This window comes from Sus scrofa, chromosome 6, assembly GCF_000003025.6.
Source record: "Sus scrofa isolate TJ Tabasco breed Duroc chromosome 6, Sscrofa11.1, whole genome shotgun sequence".
Classification (NCBI taxonomy): domain Eukaryota; kingdom Metazoa; phylum Chordata; class Mammalia; order Artiodactyla; family Suidae; genus Sus; species Sus scrofa.
This window is the reverse complement of record NC_010448.4, coordinates 5184917-5202727: the sequence shown is the minus strand read 5'-3', so window position 1 is coordinate 5202727 and position 17811 is coordinate 5184917. Positions and strand designations below refer to the sequence as shown.

General features: G+C 45.0%; 1 protein-coding gene across 1 annotated transcript in view; it reads left to right on the top strand.

Moving 5' to 3' along the window:
* CDH13 (cadherin 13, H-cadherin (heart)) overlaps positions 1 to 17811 on the top strand; it is a 1022437-nt gene that overhangs the window by 629461 nt on the left and 375165 nt on the right. Inside the window, 1 exon segment of the mRNA NM_001109945.1 lies at positions 10916 to 11060. Within this exon segment, the coding sequence (NP_001103415.1) occupies positions 10916 to 11060 (145 nt within the window).

Below are 17811 nucleotides of genomic sequence, written 5' to 3'. Positions count from 1 at the left end.
GGTCAGCGGATCAGTCATCTTAATTCCATTTGCACCCCTAATTTTTCTTTGTCAAGTAGCCTAATATATCCACAGATTCCAGGATTAGGATGTGAAACTCTTTAGGATGGTCATTATTCTGCCAGCCACAGCCCTGTATAACTGAAACTGGAACGCAGGCTTTCTTACTCCAAGTCTAGTATACATTCCATGATGGATGCAGATGTCCTCGGTAGAAAATCCTTGTTTGGTCTTTGTGAGATGTTAGTAGGTGGTGAGGGCATGATAATTACAAGCAAAAACTCCATAAAAGTATACTTATCAATGCTTTCTTTACTCGAAACACTTAATTTTGGATATCATCTGTTATAAATAAACTCACAATAGCCTACTTACACAAAATCTCTGTGGCCTTCTTTATTTCCATGGAATTTTTATGGATTTTTTTTTTTTTAAGCTGTGAACATCTTTGAGGTTCTGTGGACGTAGGGTCAACTGCCTTCTGGGAATATTATATCAAGTTTAGAGTGATCTAGCATAGAACCTCATGCTTATTTCATAGCAACTTAGTAGTCATCGGTTTCATCTTTTCTTTATCCCTGTCCTCCATGGAAGCAAATGCTGGCATCTCATTTTTCATATGTGTTTCAAGGTTTTGTTTAGTCTCTATGTCTAAACGTGGAGTCATGTATAACTGGAGATATCTAATATTTATTAGACCTTTGTCTAATTGCATTGTTAACTTTTAGCTATCATTTTACATTTCTAGCATCGTAACAATTCTCATTATAAAAGATGGAATTTGGAATGAAAGCAACGAGACACATCTTAATTGTGACTTATAAACTGGTCCAAGTAGAAGTTCCTAAGCAAGTATTTTGAAGATAATGTAAATTGTAACATCCAAGTTGGAAGATGTTTTGATGTCCCAAAGAGGTTAACTTGGAGGAGACACACTTATTTGTGTAGGAGACATTATATCTCTGTCCAAAAGAGAAACAGAGTCACGTTATGTTGGAGTTACAGCTCATAAATTCTTTTCTGTTTCTGTGATGTAAAAACTTGCAATTGAAAAGCATGTGAACACACAGTCCACTGATAACTAAAAACTGAGCTATATCATCTCAAATAAGTAATTTACTATGTGCTGTCTGTTTTACTTCATTTGAATATTTGGCCCAAAGCAGAATTATCAGCATTCAGAAAGGTCACTGAAGTGTTTTCCAAATCATTTTACTTCAGTGTAAATCATAAGTCCATAGACTGTGTGTCTCACACTTTGTTTCCTATCCCATTGATCCAGCCTTGACATCTGTTACTGGGCTCTTCTCATATTAAAATATATTGGGTTTTAAGAGCCAGCATCTTCATTTTGGCCTTCACCCAAAAACCCCTTGCAACATTAGTTTTCCATCAATTCATCCCTTTGGATTAGATCACACTATCAAATTTTGTCTGACTAAATTGTGTCTTTCATAAACAGAGCTGAGAGGATAAGCCAAACAAAGGGCAAAATGTTAATAGTCTGTTGTGATGCCAGAGGCCAGAGTGCTTGCACTTGCTTTGTGATTTGGCTCATTATGTTCCTGTTGTCGTTTTAAGGGTTTCTTGTTTACGTGTGGGTACAGCCCACGTCCACTATCACGGCGCATTAATTAGTGTGAAGAGTCATGAGTTGCATGTTGTGACTTGATAGTTCCCATATCCTGGTGGAGCTGCCCCAGGAAATGGAAGGAGAAGAGAGAAGTGAGGAGCTGGGCTTCTGGAAAGGGTGGCTGAGGGGACCCTACAAACTTCACCTAGAACTGTTCTGAATCCTGTAGTTTTTCATCACCTCCTTGCCATTTCAGAGGTCAAGCCCCCCCTCTGCCCCTATTCGCAGGACCCAGAAGCTCAGCCAGCACTAATACCCTGGTGCCCACCCACCATAGCCCCTGAAGGGAATAGTGAGCCCACATTCATGTGGGACCTTTGTGTCTCCAGTCTTGGATAAAGCAGTTTGGCCTTAGACAGACCAGGAGTGATTTGCATACCCTCCCGCATTTTATTCGCCTTGGTCATTTGAGAGCTACATTTATAAGAGGTATAACTCTTTTCTTTTCAGAAAGTCTGACATTCGAAAAGAGAGCATGTTGTAGTGAGGCTGACACTATAATATTCTTCAGCCTGTCACTTGTGGCGGGGTGTCACATTATACACAGAGGCTCATAATGTGTTCTAAGAAGTATTTTCATGTATATTAGGAAAAATTTCTAATAACTTCATTCTACCTCTAAATTCATGGGTAGTTTTGCCTTGGATGAATCATCAGTGAAATAGCACAATCAATGAACAATGAAACTATTGAATAAATAACACAGTTAGTGAAGAAAATAAAACCAAAATATAAGGGAAGTCCATGAAAGAGCATTTAGCAAACAAGGGCATAGTGGAAGAAAGCTCGAATTTTCCAGTTAGATCTAACTTTGGATCCAGCTGGATCACAGACTAGCTTTTGACCATAGACCAGGTACTTAAATTTCTCCGAGTGTTGCTGCAATGGATATTTCTCTGATTGCTCTGAGACAAATGCATCAACACATAAAAAGCTCAGGTATGTATTGGACAAATGTGAATTCTCTTTTAAAAGTCAAGTAATGAATTTAATGTACTTAGATATCACTGTGGGTTCTGTTCATGAATTAAGACTGCACAAAGGGTCAACTGGCCTCTGGTCAACAGAGCCAGGACTGACTATCAGCTCCTTTGTGCCAGGGATGGAGAGACAGAACAGATGGCCAAAGCTGAGGCCAAAACTTGAGACTCCAGTCACTTAAAGAGGTATTGCCTCTTGTAAAAAGGGCTTTATGCAGTGTGGAATCCTTTGGGATTTGCTCTCCGGCAAGGACACCTCCAGACATCTGTCTTGATGGGGCTAGAGAAGTAGACAGTGGTTGAACTGTCACACAAATATGTAAGCAATTACACGTTATGCAAAAGTATTGGTACTGGCGCCAGAGGATGGAGTGTCACCTAGGGACCCTGGAGCTAGTCTAGAGGGATAATGAAGGATCTTCTCTGCCAGTGACATATGCTCTGCAGGATGGACGGGGGCTGACCAGGACAGCAGATAGAAAGATTGTGAAGCAAGGGTTGCATGTGAACATACTTGAGTTGAAAGAACTGGATAATGAGGAACAAAGTGGATCTCTTGTGACGTGGAATGGGTTTGAACAAGTGGGCTGGAGCCATTTTATAAAAAGACTTGTCAAAAGAAAGTGCTGTTTATCCTAAGAGGGATGGGAAATGATTAAGAAGCATCCATTCTGCAGTGACATAAATAAATAAAAATTTGGGAGAGTTCCTTCTGTGACACAACAGGTTAAGGATCCTGTGTTGTCTCTGAGTTGGCGCAGGTTTGATCCCTGGCCTGGCACAGTGGGTTAAGGATCCGGTGTTGCTGCAGCTGTGGCATAGGTTGCAGCTGCAACTCAGATTTGATACTTGGCCCAGGAACTCCATATGCCGCAGGTGCGGCCAAAAATGAAAAAAGTAATCCATACTTACATACACACATACATAAAAATTTTTGAAAAGACACCTGGGAAACATTTATCAGTCGGTGTTCTCCAGAGACACAGAAGCAGCAGGATTCTGATATAAGGGATTGACTCACATAGTTATGGAGGCTGAGAAGTCCCACAATCTGCCCTCTGCCAGCTGGAGACGTGAAAAGGAAAGCTGAGGATGTGATCCAGTCCATGTCCAAGGCTCTGAGAACCAGGGAGGCAGATGGTGTAGATTCCAGTTCAGTTCTGAAGGCCTGAGAAGCAAGACTACCGAGGGCAGTAGAAAACGGAGGCCCCAGCTCAACAGTCATACAGGAAGATGAAGGGTGAATCCTTCTTCCTCGGCCTCTTGTTCAGGCCCTCGGTGGATCAGATGGTGCCCACCCACCCAGGAGAGAGCCAGCTGCTTTACCGTGACCACAGAATCCAGTGTCAATCTCCTCCAGGCACACTTGGAAATCATGTTCAGTCTGGGCACCCCATGGCCAGTCAGGACAACACATAAAATTAACCACCACAAACCCTTTAGAGGATAGATGGTAGCAGGCTATAGGGTTGCGGGGGTGGCCACTAGTGGCTGTGGAAGTGGCCCAGGTGAGAAGTGACAGAAGCTCATCTCTGGAAGTGATGATGAATTTGGAGAGAAGAGTGTGGATTTAAGAGAGATGCGGGTGTAGAAAGAGCAGTGTAGACAGGGCTTGTTGATGGTGTGGTGGGGATAGGGAAGAAGGCTTTACCTGAGAAAGAGAATGGCTTCTCAGTTTCCGTTTTGACCCCTGGAGAAGGACCACCCACTGGGCAAAGTTTAGAGCAAAATGATTAATGTGCAACTGCGTTTATTATACTTTTCTAGCTGCTCAAAACTCCTTGCCTCCAATAATGACATTTTGGAATATTTTGATTAAATTATTTAAATGTAAAATAGTTCTACCTTCTCTAACGAAGGCTGAATGAAACTGCCCTTTGAAAACTGGGCCATGGGATGTAATGGGGCCATCAGCCACGTTACATCCAACACTTGCAGACATTGTGTGTTTAACACCACACCAAGGTCATGTAAGGTCACTGTGGCAGGCTCTTCTTATAACACAGCAACTCAAGGTCAGCGCCCTGTGCCCACACAGAGCCTGGATCCAGGATGTCAGGGGCACTGGGTATCCAGTCTCCTGACCCCTGGTCCCCTGCTCATGCCACCAGCCCTCAGAACCCTCTGCTCAGGCTTTCAGAGATGTGCTCCTGCCCCACCCCCCAGCAGTGCTTGCCCCCATCTCCATCACCAAGGCCAATGGCCCCTGGATCTCCCTTCTGTGATGGGCTAAGCTTTCTAAGACTGGAACTGCTAACACCAGAATCTCCGGAGGGGCTCATTTAAATGTAGATTCCTTCAGAACCTAAGTTCTCACAAGTTCCCTAGGTGACCCCTAGGCTCTAACAATAAAGCCTAATTCGTTACCCCTCCCAGGCATAGACCCTCTCAGGAGGGGAGAATAACACTGCAGTGTTGGGTTCCAAAAAGCACAGCACAGCCAAGGCAGCTCAGTGTCCCAATTCTTGTGCACCATCGCCTGCAAGGCTTCTGGCCCCTAGGACTCAGGACCTCTCTCTCTCTTGTTTTCTGCAACATTTCACTGTTATATTAGTGAGCAATTAATTCTCTTCTCCCTATTTCTACTTGACAGCTTTACAGAAGGCAATCAGACGTCATAGGCTTTGTGTTCATTATATACAGTTGAAGGTTTGAAGATTGAAAAATTGATTTTTATGGAAAATATGTGTATGATTGTGTGTATTTTTATCTGTATCTGTATGTTATGTATGTCTGTGTGGGCATGCTTGGGTGTATCAGTATGTTTGTACATTACATATGCATGTGTTTGTGTGTCTCTGTATATTGGGTGAACTGTATACATAATGTATTTGTGTCCTTGCGTGCACACGTGTGTGTGATGTGTGTTTGCATGTGTACATAGGCATATGTGTGTCTTTGTATGTGTGTGCATGCTTGCACAAAGCTCCTCCAACAGATGCACAGTAATCCTCCACTCTGCCCTGGGGGATGACCAGCGAGTGCAGGTGGCACACTCTGCCTTCTCTGCAGAAGTCCCTTTCATGCACTGGAACCCAGAAATGCTGTTCCCAAGCTCTGCAAAGCCTCAGGTTTCCATCTCTAATTCCCGAGCTGCATTGCAGCATCACGCCGTGATAAGCACCTGAATCCCCAGGAAGCGGGATAAAACACAGGGGCTGCCTTGTGTTGAGCAGAGTCTGAGACTCTGCGTCTCTCCCTAGCTCCCTGAGCGTACCAGTGCTGCGAGTCTCATGACTGCCTTGACTCATGAGGTCCTGGAATGTACAACACAGAGGCTGGTCAAATGCGTGAGGTCAGAGTTCAGACCTAACCACCACAGAGGAAGCATTGGATGCTGCTTTGTCCAGGAACCTTGGGCAACTGTTCCTAGTTATGACTTATAGAATATCTCTCTCTTTCCAGTTCCACAGTGGACCTTTTGGTATGTCACACCTCATTATTCCAAGAAGATCAGCCACCAGACCTTAGACGTGCTCGAGCCTGAGAAGGTGGTGTGGAGATAGGCAGCCAGAGGCTGGGTCATCTCCATTTCCTTTGAGCAGTTATTTCATTGTTTTCTGATAGTGGCTACCTATTTGTTTTTCTCCCAGTAGGTTTCTACGAATCGGCATCCCACTTCAAACATAAAGAACAGACATTAGAATTCCTCCCTTTGAATGCATCCCAGTGTGTTTTGTGTCCCAGAGCCCCACAAGAAGCCTCAGGAATACTCATTATAACTCAAAGGAAACAAACATTGTCCATCTTTTCAGACTTAGGATTTGAGTGCTTTAGGTACTTCAGTTAGGAGGATGGACGGAAGGTAAGCACATCGCTGGACATTTATCCTCCGATACTGGAGGTACCCCCTGCAATTTAAGAGACCTGTTTTAATTTGCTCTCTGTGGGTCTGATCTTCATGTGAGAACAGTTATGAAACCTCACTGAAATGCCAGGTTTCTTTATGGTTAAGTGGTTGGGATGATAAGACTGTATTTACTAACGTCTTCCTGCATATCCCTGGCTTCATTTTCACCCACATTATTAACGTGACTTGAAAATTGTATGGACTGCTTAGTGAAACACTAGCATTTCCTATTATATATTTTACTCAGTCTATTGCGTTCTCCTTTGTAACAACAAGCATGACATACGTTTCTCTTCCTCATCTTTGCCTACCTAACAATTCAGAGAAAAGGCCTTCTCTTCTCACCTTGCCTGCTATTTTATGCCAAGAAAGTTACTGCAGGATAAACCTCAATCTTCTCCATTGGAAGGGAGTAGAGCCCCGATTATTTGACCTCAACTTGTAGGCATACCATCCTTTATACGATGCCAGCCTTGGGGCCTTTGCACTTGCTCTTTCTACTGCCTAGAATTTTTCCTAAAATTGGTACCTCCCCCTACCCCCCCACACACACACTCACACTCACTTTCTCTCCATCACACTGTAGCCCCACTGTCCAGTAAACCTCTCCAGTGATGGGACTGTACTATATTTGCATTGTCCAGGATGGTCATCAGTAGCCACAAGTGGCTCTTGAGCTCTTGATGTGGCTCGTGCAACTGATGAACTAGATTTTTTGTTTGACTTATCCTCATTAATTTAAATGTAGGAGTTCACTTTGTGGTGCAGCAGAAACGAATCCGACTAGGAAACATGAGGTTGCAGGTTCAATCCCTGGCCTTGTTCAGTGGGTTAAGGAAGGATCTAGCATTGCCATGAGTTTTGGTGTAGGTCACAGACGCAGCTCGGATCTGGCGATGCTGTGGCTGTGGTGTAGGCCGGCAGCTACAGCTCCGATTAGACCACTAGCCTGGGAACCTCCATATGCCATGGGTGCAGCCCTAAAAAGACAAAAATAAATAAATAGATAAATAAATGTAAACAGCCACATACAGCAACTGGCTGCCATATTGGACAGTGCAGCTTTAATATATCAAAACTGTTTCACCTCTTCATATCCCTTATCTCTAACTGAAATGACCTTCTTCATATAATGTACCTTGCTTATCCGCTGTCTCTTCATGCCACAATGGCCTTTGTGTTAACTGCTGGGTATCCACTGCTCAGGGTAGGGACTGAAATGCACTAAATCCTTCATGAGTTTTTGTTAACTTAACTTAAAATTAATAAATGCACCTTAAGAGCACCTTGATCTTTTTAAACACTGTTCCAAAGCTCTTGGTTTCTAATGATATTGTTTTCCAATACAAAATCCAGGCGTTAAACTCTGGGGGTTGTATTGTAAACCTAAACTGAAATCAAGTTGACTCCTTACAGAGTTGATTTTATGACACTCAGCTCAACACTTGACATTCATCCTAATCAGCTGTGTCTCCGTGGAGTATCCGTCTGTCTTTCCATTTTGTCGAGATAGATCTAGAGTCTGCCCTTCCCAATTCCAACGTGTTTTCATATTTGGCGAACGTGGATTCTGTTCCTCTGTCCTACTTGTGGCTTATGGTTCTAGCCAAGCCTTGTAGAATGTGGACGCTTAGGATTCTGATGCCAGATATGTGTTGTCTTTGGACATAGGTTTTTGTTGAAATAAAGTCAAGTCTTTGGCTATTTTTGGAGGACAAAAGGCCAGACCTTCCTTATTATAAGGAATTGCTCCCAAAGCTTGATTTTTATTTCCTTTGTTTAGCAGTATGCTCATAGTAGCTTTAAAAATAATCACGAAAGTATCTTACAGTTCCTTCTCATTCATGTACAGATATTAAAAGGCTCTGCCTATTGAATTTCTTCTTAGCTGAGATAATTGTGCATTATCTTACCTACCCCAGAAAATGACATATGTGAATGTGTGTGAATTTGCTAGGGAAAAGATGAAGTAATGTTAAGGAAAAAATTCAACATACTAAGTAAAGTCAAAAAGAAAAAGGTAAGTATCATCTGATATCACTACTATGTGGAATCTAAAATATGACACAAATGAGCTTATTTACAAAATGGAAACAGACTCCCAGACATAGAGAACAGACTTAATGGTTACCAAAGGGGAAAGAGGGTAAGGGAGGGATAAATTAAGTTTAGGATAAGCAGATACAAACTGTTATGTACAAAATAGATAAACAACAAGGATCTGCTGTGTAGCACCGGGAAGTATATTCAATATCCTATAATAAACTGTAGTGGGAAAGAATACGAAAATGAATATGTATGTAAAAGTGAATCACTTTGCTGTACATCAGAAGCTAAAACACTGTAGGGGTTCCCTTGTGGCTCAGTGGGTCAAGGATCTGACATTGTCACTGCTGTGGTTCTGATTACTGCTCTGGTGCAGGTTCCATCCCTGGTCCAGGAACTTCTGGCAAAAAGAAAGAAAGAGGAGTTCCTGTCGTGTCACAGTGGTTAACAACTCTAACTAGGGACCATGAGGTTGCGGGTTCGATCCCTAGCCGCCCTCAGTGGGTTAAGGACCTGGCGTTGCCATGAGCTGTGGTGTAGATCGCAGACGCGGCTCGGATTTCGCGTTGCTATGGCTGTGGCTACAGCTCTGATTAGACCCCTAGCTTGGGAACATCCATATGCCACAGGTGTGGCCCTAGAAAAGACGAAAGGAAAAAAAAAGACAGACAGACAGACATTGTAAATTTACTATCCTTCAATAAAATAAATAAATAAAATGAAAAGAAAAAATGAAAAATATCCCTTTACCCAAGCATACCTGGTTTCATTTTTGCTCACTCCTTATAAATTCTCTCCAAATGTGTACATCACACATGTATAATGCACATTCTATTTTGTGTGTTTTCACACAATATTCTAAGTAGATCAACAAGGTTTAATAATTATTTTATCGAATGGCTATATTCTAACGTCTGGCTACAAAAGCATTCATTCAGCTAGTCCCTTTCCACTGGGTATTTAGTGGATGCCAGTGTTAGCTCATTAGAAGTAACATTCCAGTGAAACTTATCTCAAATAGAACCAGATGGAACACGTGTATGAGTCCTTCATAGATGTGGTGAATTTTGCCCTGCTCCTTGGCAAAGGATGAAACCAGTTTATAACACATTCAGGTGGGGTATGACTGCTGATTTATAACAAAAGTGCTTCTCTTATTTTCCTAATTTGGACTAGCTTTGACAGCAGTATTGATAACAACAGTAGCAACAATAGCAGCTATATTCTGGAGATATGTTATGTGACAGGCATTATATTAAGTGCTTTAGAAACATCATTTATTGTGGTTAAAATGTGAATGCTGGAGACAGACTTCACAGGGGCCAAATCCAGATGCCACCACCTAACCTCTCATTGGCTCCATTCCCTCCTCTCAAACAGTTCTCAGGGTCCCTGTGGGTATCAAGTGAGTTAATATAGTAGAGAGCCTAGGTAAGCACCAGATAATGCTGGTTAGGAGGGTTTTATGAACCCATGTGACAGATGATAAAACTGAGAGAGAAGTGTACAGCCTGAGGTCCCACAGCTAGCAAATTGTGCTGGAGTTCCATTTGCAGACACCCCTTCCCAAAGATTCTAACCACAGAGACCTTCTCTGACTGAAATCCTCAACCAGGTCCCAATGCAAGGACCACCACCGCCATCCAAGAAACGTTGCTGTGGCCACGGAGTTAAAGCAAGGCCGAACCAGGTCCAGAAATGAGACTGTAAGGTCCCCATTGTTCCCAGGAAAAGCCATGACATCATTCATTGTTTCCAAGCAATGATAAAGCTGGGTCTTCTATGCCCTTTTCTTCATCCTTGAGATCTGAAGGTCATTCCCATTCTGTGTGCAAGTGTCCCAGCACTTGCGAAATCCCTGCCCCCTAGATTATAAAGGCCTAGTGGGCAGAATCCGAGGTCTCATCCAGGACCCTTGCCTCAGGAAGTTCTCTCTAAACGCTGACCTGAATTTCTCCTAAACATTAGCATAAACATTTTCAGTTATGTCTTAATGTGCTCTGTTCATAACTGCTTAGTCAATTATTTTTATTAGCATAACATTCCTTTGAAGCATAATGATGTTGGAAAAACAGAAACAATGTAAGCACATTTTCTCAGCTATGGCTGATTGCTGCTGTTTTCCCTCTGTTTTGGTTTTTTTTTTTTTTTTAACTTCCTTTGCAGATTTGATGAATTAATTGTAAATTTTCCAAGGGACCTAACATGAACTGATGATCTTTGTCTTTTATCCTGTAACGTTTAGTTTCTGTTCTCGTCCCAGGGACTATCCATTGAGACCAAAGTTTGAATACTGCCAAGGGCTCATAAAATTGCTGATATAACCTCCTTTCTCCAGAGAACCCAACTTCACTTTTCATAATGAATTAATGCCTTCTTTCTCCCCTGATCGTTTCGCTCCAATAGCTGTTCGTGGAGACCATTGATGTCAACGGCAAAACTCTCGAGGGGCCGGTCCCTCTGGAAGTCATCGTGATTGATCAGAATGACAACAGACCCATCTTCCGGGAAGGCCCCTACGTTGGCCACGTCATGGAAGGGTCGCCTACAGGTATGTTCAGTTGGCTTGTCATTAGCATAATGTGATGAGAGGTGGCCTACTGCGCCTTTTGGGGATTCTGGAGTCTTTTATTGCCGCTCTGACTTTTTACTGGTGTGCATCAACATTCAACTTTGACTTCCCTGGAGACGCAGGCGCTGGAAAGCCACAACCCAGAGCATGACTGGGGTGTGGCAGCCCCGAACATGTCTACCCTTGTGTCCACAGGGGCTCCTTCATGGGTGACAGATATCCAAGTCCCTGATGTATGGCTGATGTTGGACACCATGCAAATATGCAGCTCACCCTCGTGAGGGCCGCAGGCTGAGCTTGGTGGCACAGTGTGTCTTGGGAGAAAATTAAGCCTCCCCACTGCAGTCTCCTCAGTTATTTCGTTTCATAATTGCCGTTTACTAAGAACCACTTTGGGGACATGGGTGGGACTTTTTTCTCTTTACCTTAGAAGCGGCGCACAGAGAAACCTTTCGTCTTCAGCCAGGGGGCCAAAGGCAAGCCATTCTCCTTCCCTGTCTGGCAATACAAGCGCCTACTGTGACAGAAATCACTCAAGGTTGCTACTGAACTCTTGTTATCTTTTGCCCGCTTTGAACCTCTCTATCAGGGAAGGTTTTAGAATTGAGAACTCCCTGTTTTGGCCCATGGATACTAATTAAAGCAATCCGTGACCAGCAGCAGAAGTCAGTCCTGGGTATAACGCTTGAGAAACTGAAGAGCAAAGCAGAAAAATCTCTATTGTAAGACTGAACTTTGATTTTAAGCTCTTGAATGCACTCGAGTGAAAACATGCCACATTAAGAGTATCACTGTTGCTGTGTCTAGATTATGCCCAAACAATTGTTGGAAGCAAAGGAGTTATTCCTTAGGCTGGACAGGAGATGAAAGCTTGAGAATTGCTTTGACTGGTTCTTTTTCCCCCTTTGCTGAATTGATGGGATGTATCAATAACGTGCAGATACATGAGGCTCTGGAAGCGTTGTCATGGCAACCTGCCTAGGCGACCAGGTGAATAATTGTATGCAAGGTGCCTAAAACCTCCCTTCAGCTTCAAGATGCTGGGCCTCTGTGCCCTTCATCAGAGAGATCCCCACAGGCAGGAGCGACCCACTCCCCTCTGACATTAGAATGCTGTCTGTAAAAAGGAGGGGGCATTGGTGTCAGAGGCCTGGGGAAATGCAGATTGACCAGGGCTGGGTCAGGTCACTTCAGGGCGGACCCTCCCAGTGGCAAGGCCCAGTAGGCTGCTTTTGATGGAGAGCGGGCTTCCGATGAGACACACCCTGGAATTTGGGTCTGATGTTGACAGAAATATTCTGAAATAAGCTGATGTACAGAACAAGCTAGGGGAATGGGTGGGGAAAGCTATTAAAGAGCCTGGAATTGGAGCAGAGCAGGAAAATGATTCCCGGTTTCCATCTGTGGTACCCAGGCCCTGTGTGTGAGTGACTGGAATTGGAGATGGGCCAGAGAAGTGTTCTAAATGTAAATGACAGTTGTTACATCCGAGGTGGCTTGTGAGCATGTGCGTGTCTTTGTATATTATGTGTGTATATGATTAGACGATGTCCAATTTCTCTCCCACTGCGCCCCTCTTTAAAGTCTCAGAAAGAATTTCAAATTTTATTGCTTTATATACATGTCATATTTCCAAAGAAAAATGGAATCCTTTATGCTCACTGAATTTCTTAAAGCACAAAGCAATTCGGTTAGGGTAGACGCATATCCAGCAAAACATAAACCACCTCAAACTTTTATTTATGATTGGTTTTTTCCTATAAAAATACATAAAGCCCTGGATATGTGTGCAGAGTAATTTCTTCCAGTCATGCAGAATTTGGCCTGAGTCATTGTTTTCTTTCTCAGCTCCCTCTGGGTTAGGCTGTAAAGCAGGCATTGAAATGGAGTCAGTTAAATTTGGGGTCAAGAATGTGGAAATGTTGTGGAAAACTTTTAGAAGAGCAAACACTTAGATTGACTTAGCATCCTCTGAGAGAGCCCAGGCGCATGGTCCCCGAAGCATCCGTGAGGACAGTGAGAAGCTGAGCAAGAAGGTGGTACCCCTTTTCCAACCCCTTTCCCAACCCGAGCCACTTGTAAGTCATCGCAACAAATGCCGACCGGCTAGAGAAACGACCCCCTCTTCTGTTTCCGCCACGCCCTGCTGGTTTGGGGCTTATGGAATCCTTCGTGTTTTAGACATCGAACCATTTCCATTTCACAGAGGGGGATGCCGAACCCAGAAAGAGCACGCTGAATTGCCCATTTCGCACACATGCCAGGTGGGGCGGGGTCCGTGTTCAGGACTCAGCCTGTAGCATCAGCCTTTCAATCATGTGCTCTTTCAACTGCCCCACAAACTTCCCAGTGAGAACAGCCAGTGAATGATCTTGACATTTAGGGGGGCACTTGCTGTGTCCCGAGAGCTTTCTGTCACTGTGTCATTTCCTCCACGCTACCTTGAGGGGTGGCTACCCCTCTCGCCATCATACAGATGAGACAACTGCGACCCACAGAGGTCTGGGAACTCGTCCGAGGGTGGTGGACAAGCTAGAGTCAGTGTCCGCCTCGTGCCCCAGGCTCTTTCCCAGGCACCACGTTGGACTTGGCCGTCTTCTCTCACACGGACTCTTAGCCAGTGCAGCTGAAGGGAAGTATTTCTGCAGCCCTGCCAGTTGAACTCCTCCTGCCAGAAGATGGCCAGCTCTTCTGTCGACACCGCCATTGGCTCCTTGAGTCCGTTTTCTCTTACTGTGAGCTGTTGCTCAGTGTCGGGGGTTACATGGCATCAAACGTGGGGGACCTTGCCATTACTCACATCGCTTTCTTTTACATCCACATAACCAGAGCCAGCTTCAGGGGGAGGCACCTCGAGGGACCCCAGGCTCTGAAGGGCTCCATGCTCGGTTTATTGCTCCGCTGCCACCATCTTAAACAATTCCGAGTAATTGTTCAAAAGAGTCCCTGCACCTTCACTTTGCACTGCACCCCCCAAATTATGTAGTTGGTTCTGTGCATGATCTCGGGACCCAGAGCCGGGTTCGATGCCGTGCTTAGCTCTTTAACAAGGTGAGACATTACTGCACCTTCTAGAAGCCTTAGTCACCTTGTCTATAGGTGGGGTCGGTTTAGAACAGTACCTCCCCTAAGAAACTATATGCAGCGATTAAATGAAGCAACTTGCTTCTCTCAGTGTTGGGACGTAAATAATTGTCCAAGAAATGCCGAGGTATTGTTAATGCTACAATTATTCTTAGTATTCTGGCAGCCTAGCCTTTAGGGAAGGGAAGGCAAAGAGACATGCAGTGCGTGTGAAGGAACATCCATCTCCCAGTGAACCCAGCATCATTTTCACGTTGCAGTGGACCCGGATGCCGTCAGCACCCATCCATCACCCGAGGAAGGTCACCCATATCTGTCTGTATGTGCAGACAGGAGGCCTTTTCTAGCTGCTCAGCACTAAACTCCAGGGTGTTATTTTTGGGAATCATTACTAGATGAAGGAAGACCATCTGAGAATAATAGTCTTTGAACTTTGCAGATTCTGGACTGTTTCTCTTGGGAAGTCTCAAGACATTGATTTGTGGTACCTGAGTCCAGGGCCTTGGCTGCTCCTGGGAGTGAACCCAAACTCTGTGTGAGTCTGATATTTTCTGAAAGCCCAGTGCATGCCCAGACCTCATGAGCAGGGGCAAGGTAGAGGCTGGGACCCTTGAGATTCCTGGAGGACACACGCCCCAGGGCCCCACAGTGCTTGCTGGCACCAGCTCCTCAGTGTTTTGCCACCAGTGAGTGGTCCTCTGGGCACCTTTGAGAAGGGCTAACTTGAGGAGTGGTGTGCAGGGCTTCCAGAAACAGACCCTGAAAGGAGGACCGAAGGTGGGTGGTTTACCTGGCAGGTATGGGTTATGAGTGGGGTGTGGGGAGTGCTACAGGAAAGGGACACCGGCCTATGGGAGGGGACACAGCAAGCCAGCTACCAGGGTAAGCAATTCTGAGCCTGATCGCAGGGTTCTGGGAAATGACGTAACACACATATATTGGCATTGCCCCAGCCTAATCCAGGGAGCTGTGCTCTCCATCCCCCAAGCCCAGCAGACATGGGTTAAGACCTCTCCCCGGGGGGCTAATTCCTGGGCACTTTTGGTCACCTGGGACCAGGAGCAGAGCTTCAGCAAGCTGGGTTCCAGCAGCTCGGGGGCAGCTTTCCAGCAAGATAAAGGAGCTGGCTCTTGGGGTGGGCTCAGCTCTGCCCTGGCCTCCAGGCTCTTGGCCATCCCGTGTGTCAGCAGGGGCAGCCGAGGAAAGGGCACCCACCCCCTAGACAGGTGGGGTCACTTTGAGATACATCAGGGGAGGGAGGTAGTGGGAAAAAAAAATCTTAGTCCCCAAGCTGTATGACAGAAAGATGAAGGTGATATTGACCTGCCTCTTTAGAGAGGACAGGACCTAGAGGTGTGTGCTGTGAGTCCTGAGAGATACCCATTGCTCAGCTGTGTGCTGACAGAGACTGTTGAAGACAAGCAGAGATTAGCAGCTAACTCCTCATCTTCTAACTTCTGAGAGCCTGAGGACTCGTGCCCTTTCTTGCTCCCTTTATTTTTTTTCCATCCAACATCTTAATTGAGCACCTGCTCTGTGCCAGCGCTACACTCTTCTAAGCTCTGAGGGCCCAGCTGTGGGCCTGCTACACGCTCCTCATTCCCTCCTGGTCCGCAGAGCTGAGCAGGGAGACGAGCAACAAATCAATCAGCCCTGAAGCTGGTGATGCAGCCGCGGGGACCACTCTCCAAGGAGGGGCGGGAAGCCAGCCTCCCTGAAGAGGTGATGGGAGCAGAGTTTTGTCTTTTCTTTTTCCTCTGAGATCCACCCGAGTCTCTGCTCCTCACGTTTCAGTCACTTTAATTTTTAAACAGGTCCTACCATGTCAGACATGAGGGAACAAACAGGGCACGTGGCTCTGAGGATAAATGGCTGTGCTGGAAGCTGAGCTTTGCTTGACAGTTGCTGTTTTCTGAAACAACTTGGGCTCGATAAAGACGGTTTTGATGTCCGAGAGCTGGTCTTTGAGGTCTAGCTCAGCACGAATCCTCCTTTCGTTGGTATGCCCTGGTGGTGGCGTCCCTTTTCTAATCACCTGTTTACTTGTTGCGGTAACTGCGAGTGGCCTTTTGGTCCATCCACCAGCAGTCCAGTTTTTCTCTGCCGGTGTTGAGGCTTTCACATCCAAGGTTCTTGCATTCTCCACTGTCCCAGCCAATCCCGTGGGCTTCTGGAATATCAGGCGCAGGGCTATTTTGTTTTTTTTCAAGTCGACAAATTTCTTTTAAAAATAAAGCCGTTCCACTTTTTCTCCAGCCTTTTAAAAGTGAAAATGGACCAAGTGCTCTCCAGTTTCACCATCCAGGCAAACCACAGTTGCCACCTCGGGTGGCATAATTCTAGGGCTCTCCCTGGGCACCTCCACACACAGGGACGCACACACAATTTCACAGAAATGGAGCTCTGCAGGTTCTTCTTATCTCATTTTCTTCGCTCTGCAGGGTCCTATGGACATTTTTGGAAATCAGTAAATATCAAGCGTCGTCGTTGTTTTAAACAGCTACCATTGTCTTGTTAGCCAATCCCCTATTGACTTAAGTTGTTTTCACTTTTCCCTACTCACAGTCAGTGCTACTGAGGAGAGCATGTCTCTTCCTACTTGTGTGACAATTCTTCAGCATAGATATGAAAGTAGGATTGATGGGGGTAGAGGATATACCCCTTGATGTATATTGGGTGATGCTTCTAATCAGGGAGTCGAATTTGTGTCTTGGCTGAGCTCCTGCATGAGGGCATAACAGCGGCCTTTCTTTTCATAGATGAACAGACTTATGGACATCTATTTATTTATTTGTTTTTCTGGATCGTACCCATCATCTCAACGTTTTCGTGGTCATTTTACGAGCTGTGTCTGTAGCCTGTGAACTGCCTTGTTCTAAACGCCTCCCTGGATTCTTTGGTTGAGGAAGAGAACTGAAACTGTGGATTCTGCTCTCTTTCCTGAAGTCATCATTGGACTCTTAGCTGAAGAAAGTTGCCCACGAACATGCTGTAGCGTTGTTTGGATTGGATTAGGCAGCCCTTGAATTATGGTAAAAATCGCTCCCATGCAGTTGACCATAAAACAACATTTATGAAACAATTGCATAGTCTAATCAGAGACATCCTCCCAAAGGGAAAATTCCAGAAATAAAGTGTGTCAAAAGTATTGAGTTATGTGAACTTTGCTACCTATTCAACAAACAATCTCCACCCAGTTGCTCCTAACCGTGTCTGGGGCCCCCATGTGATGTCTTACAGGGCTTCAAACCAAGCCAGTCAGTAACCTGGTCATAGTCTAGTATGGTCCCTCCTTTATACCCCAGCCCCTCTGGGATGGACGCTACTGGGTATGTGAGACCCATTGCTCTTGGTCCACTAACACCTTCGAGAAGCCATAGGGTTTGGTGAGATCTGGGAGGATGGCTAGGAGCCTTTATGCTGTAAAAAGGATGCCCAACCAGTAAAACTCTGTGCTGGATCTTAAATGTAGGTAACTCTGAAAGTAGCTCTTATTTTTATCATGGCCCTCTTTCCACCTAAACTGGCTTATGAGTCCCTGGGGCTAGAGACCAGTTCAAGAAACAGACACATCATGTTGTTTTTGAATCAGTCTTCTCTCTAACCATGAAGCCTTTGTTCCTTCTTTGTCATCTTCCCTCTACCT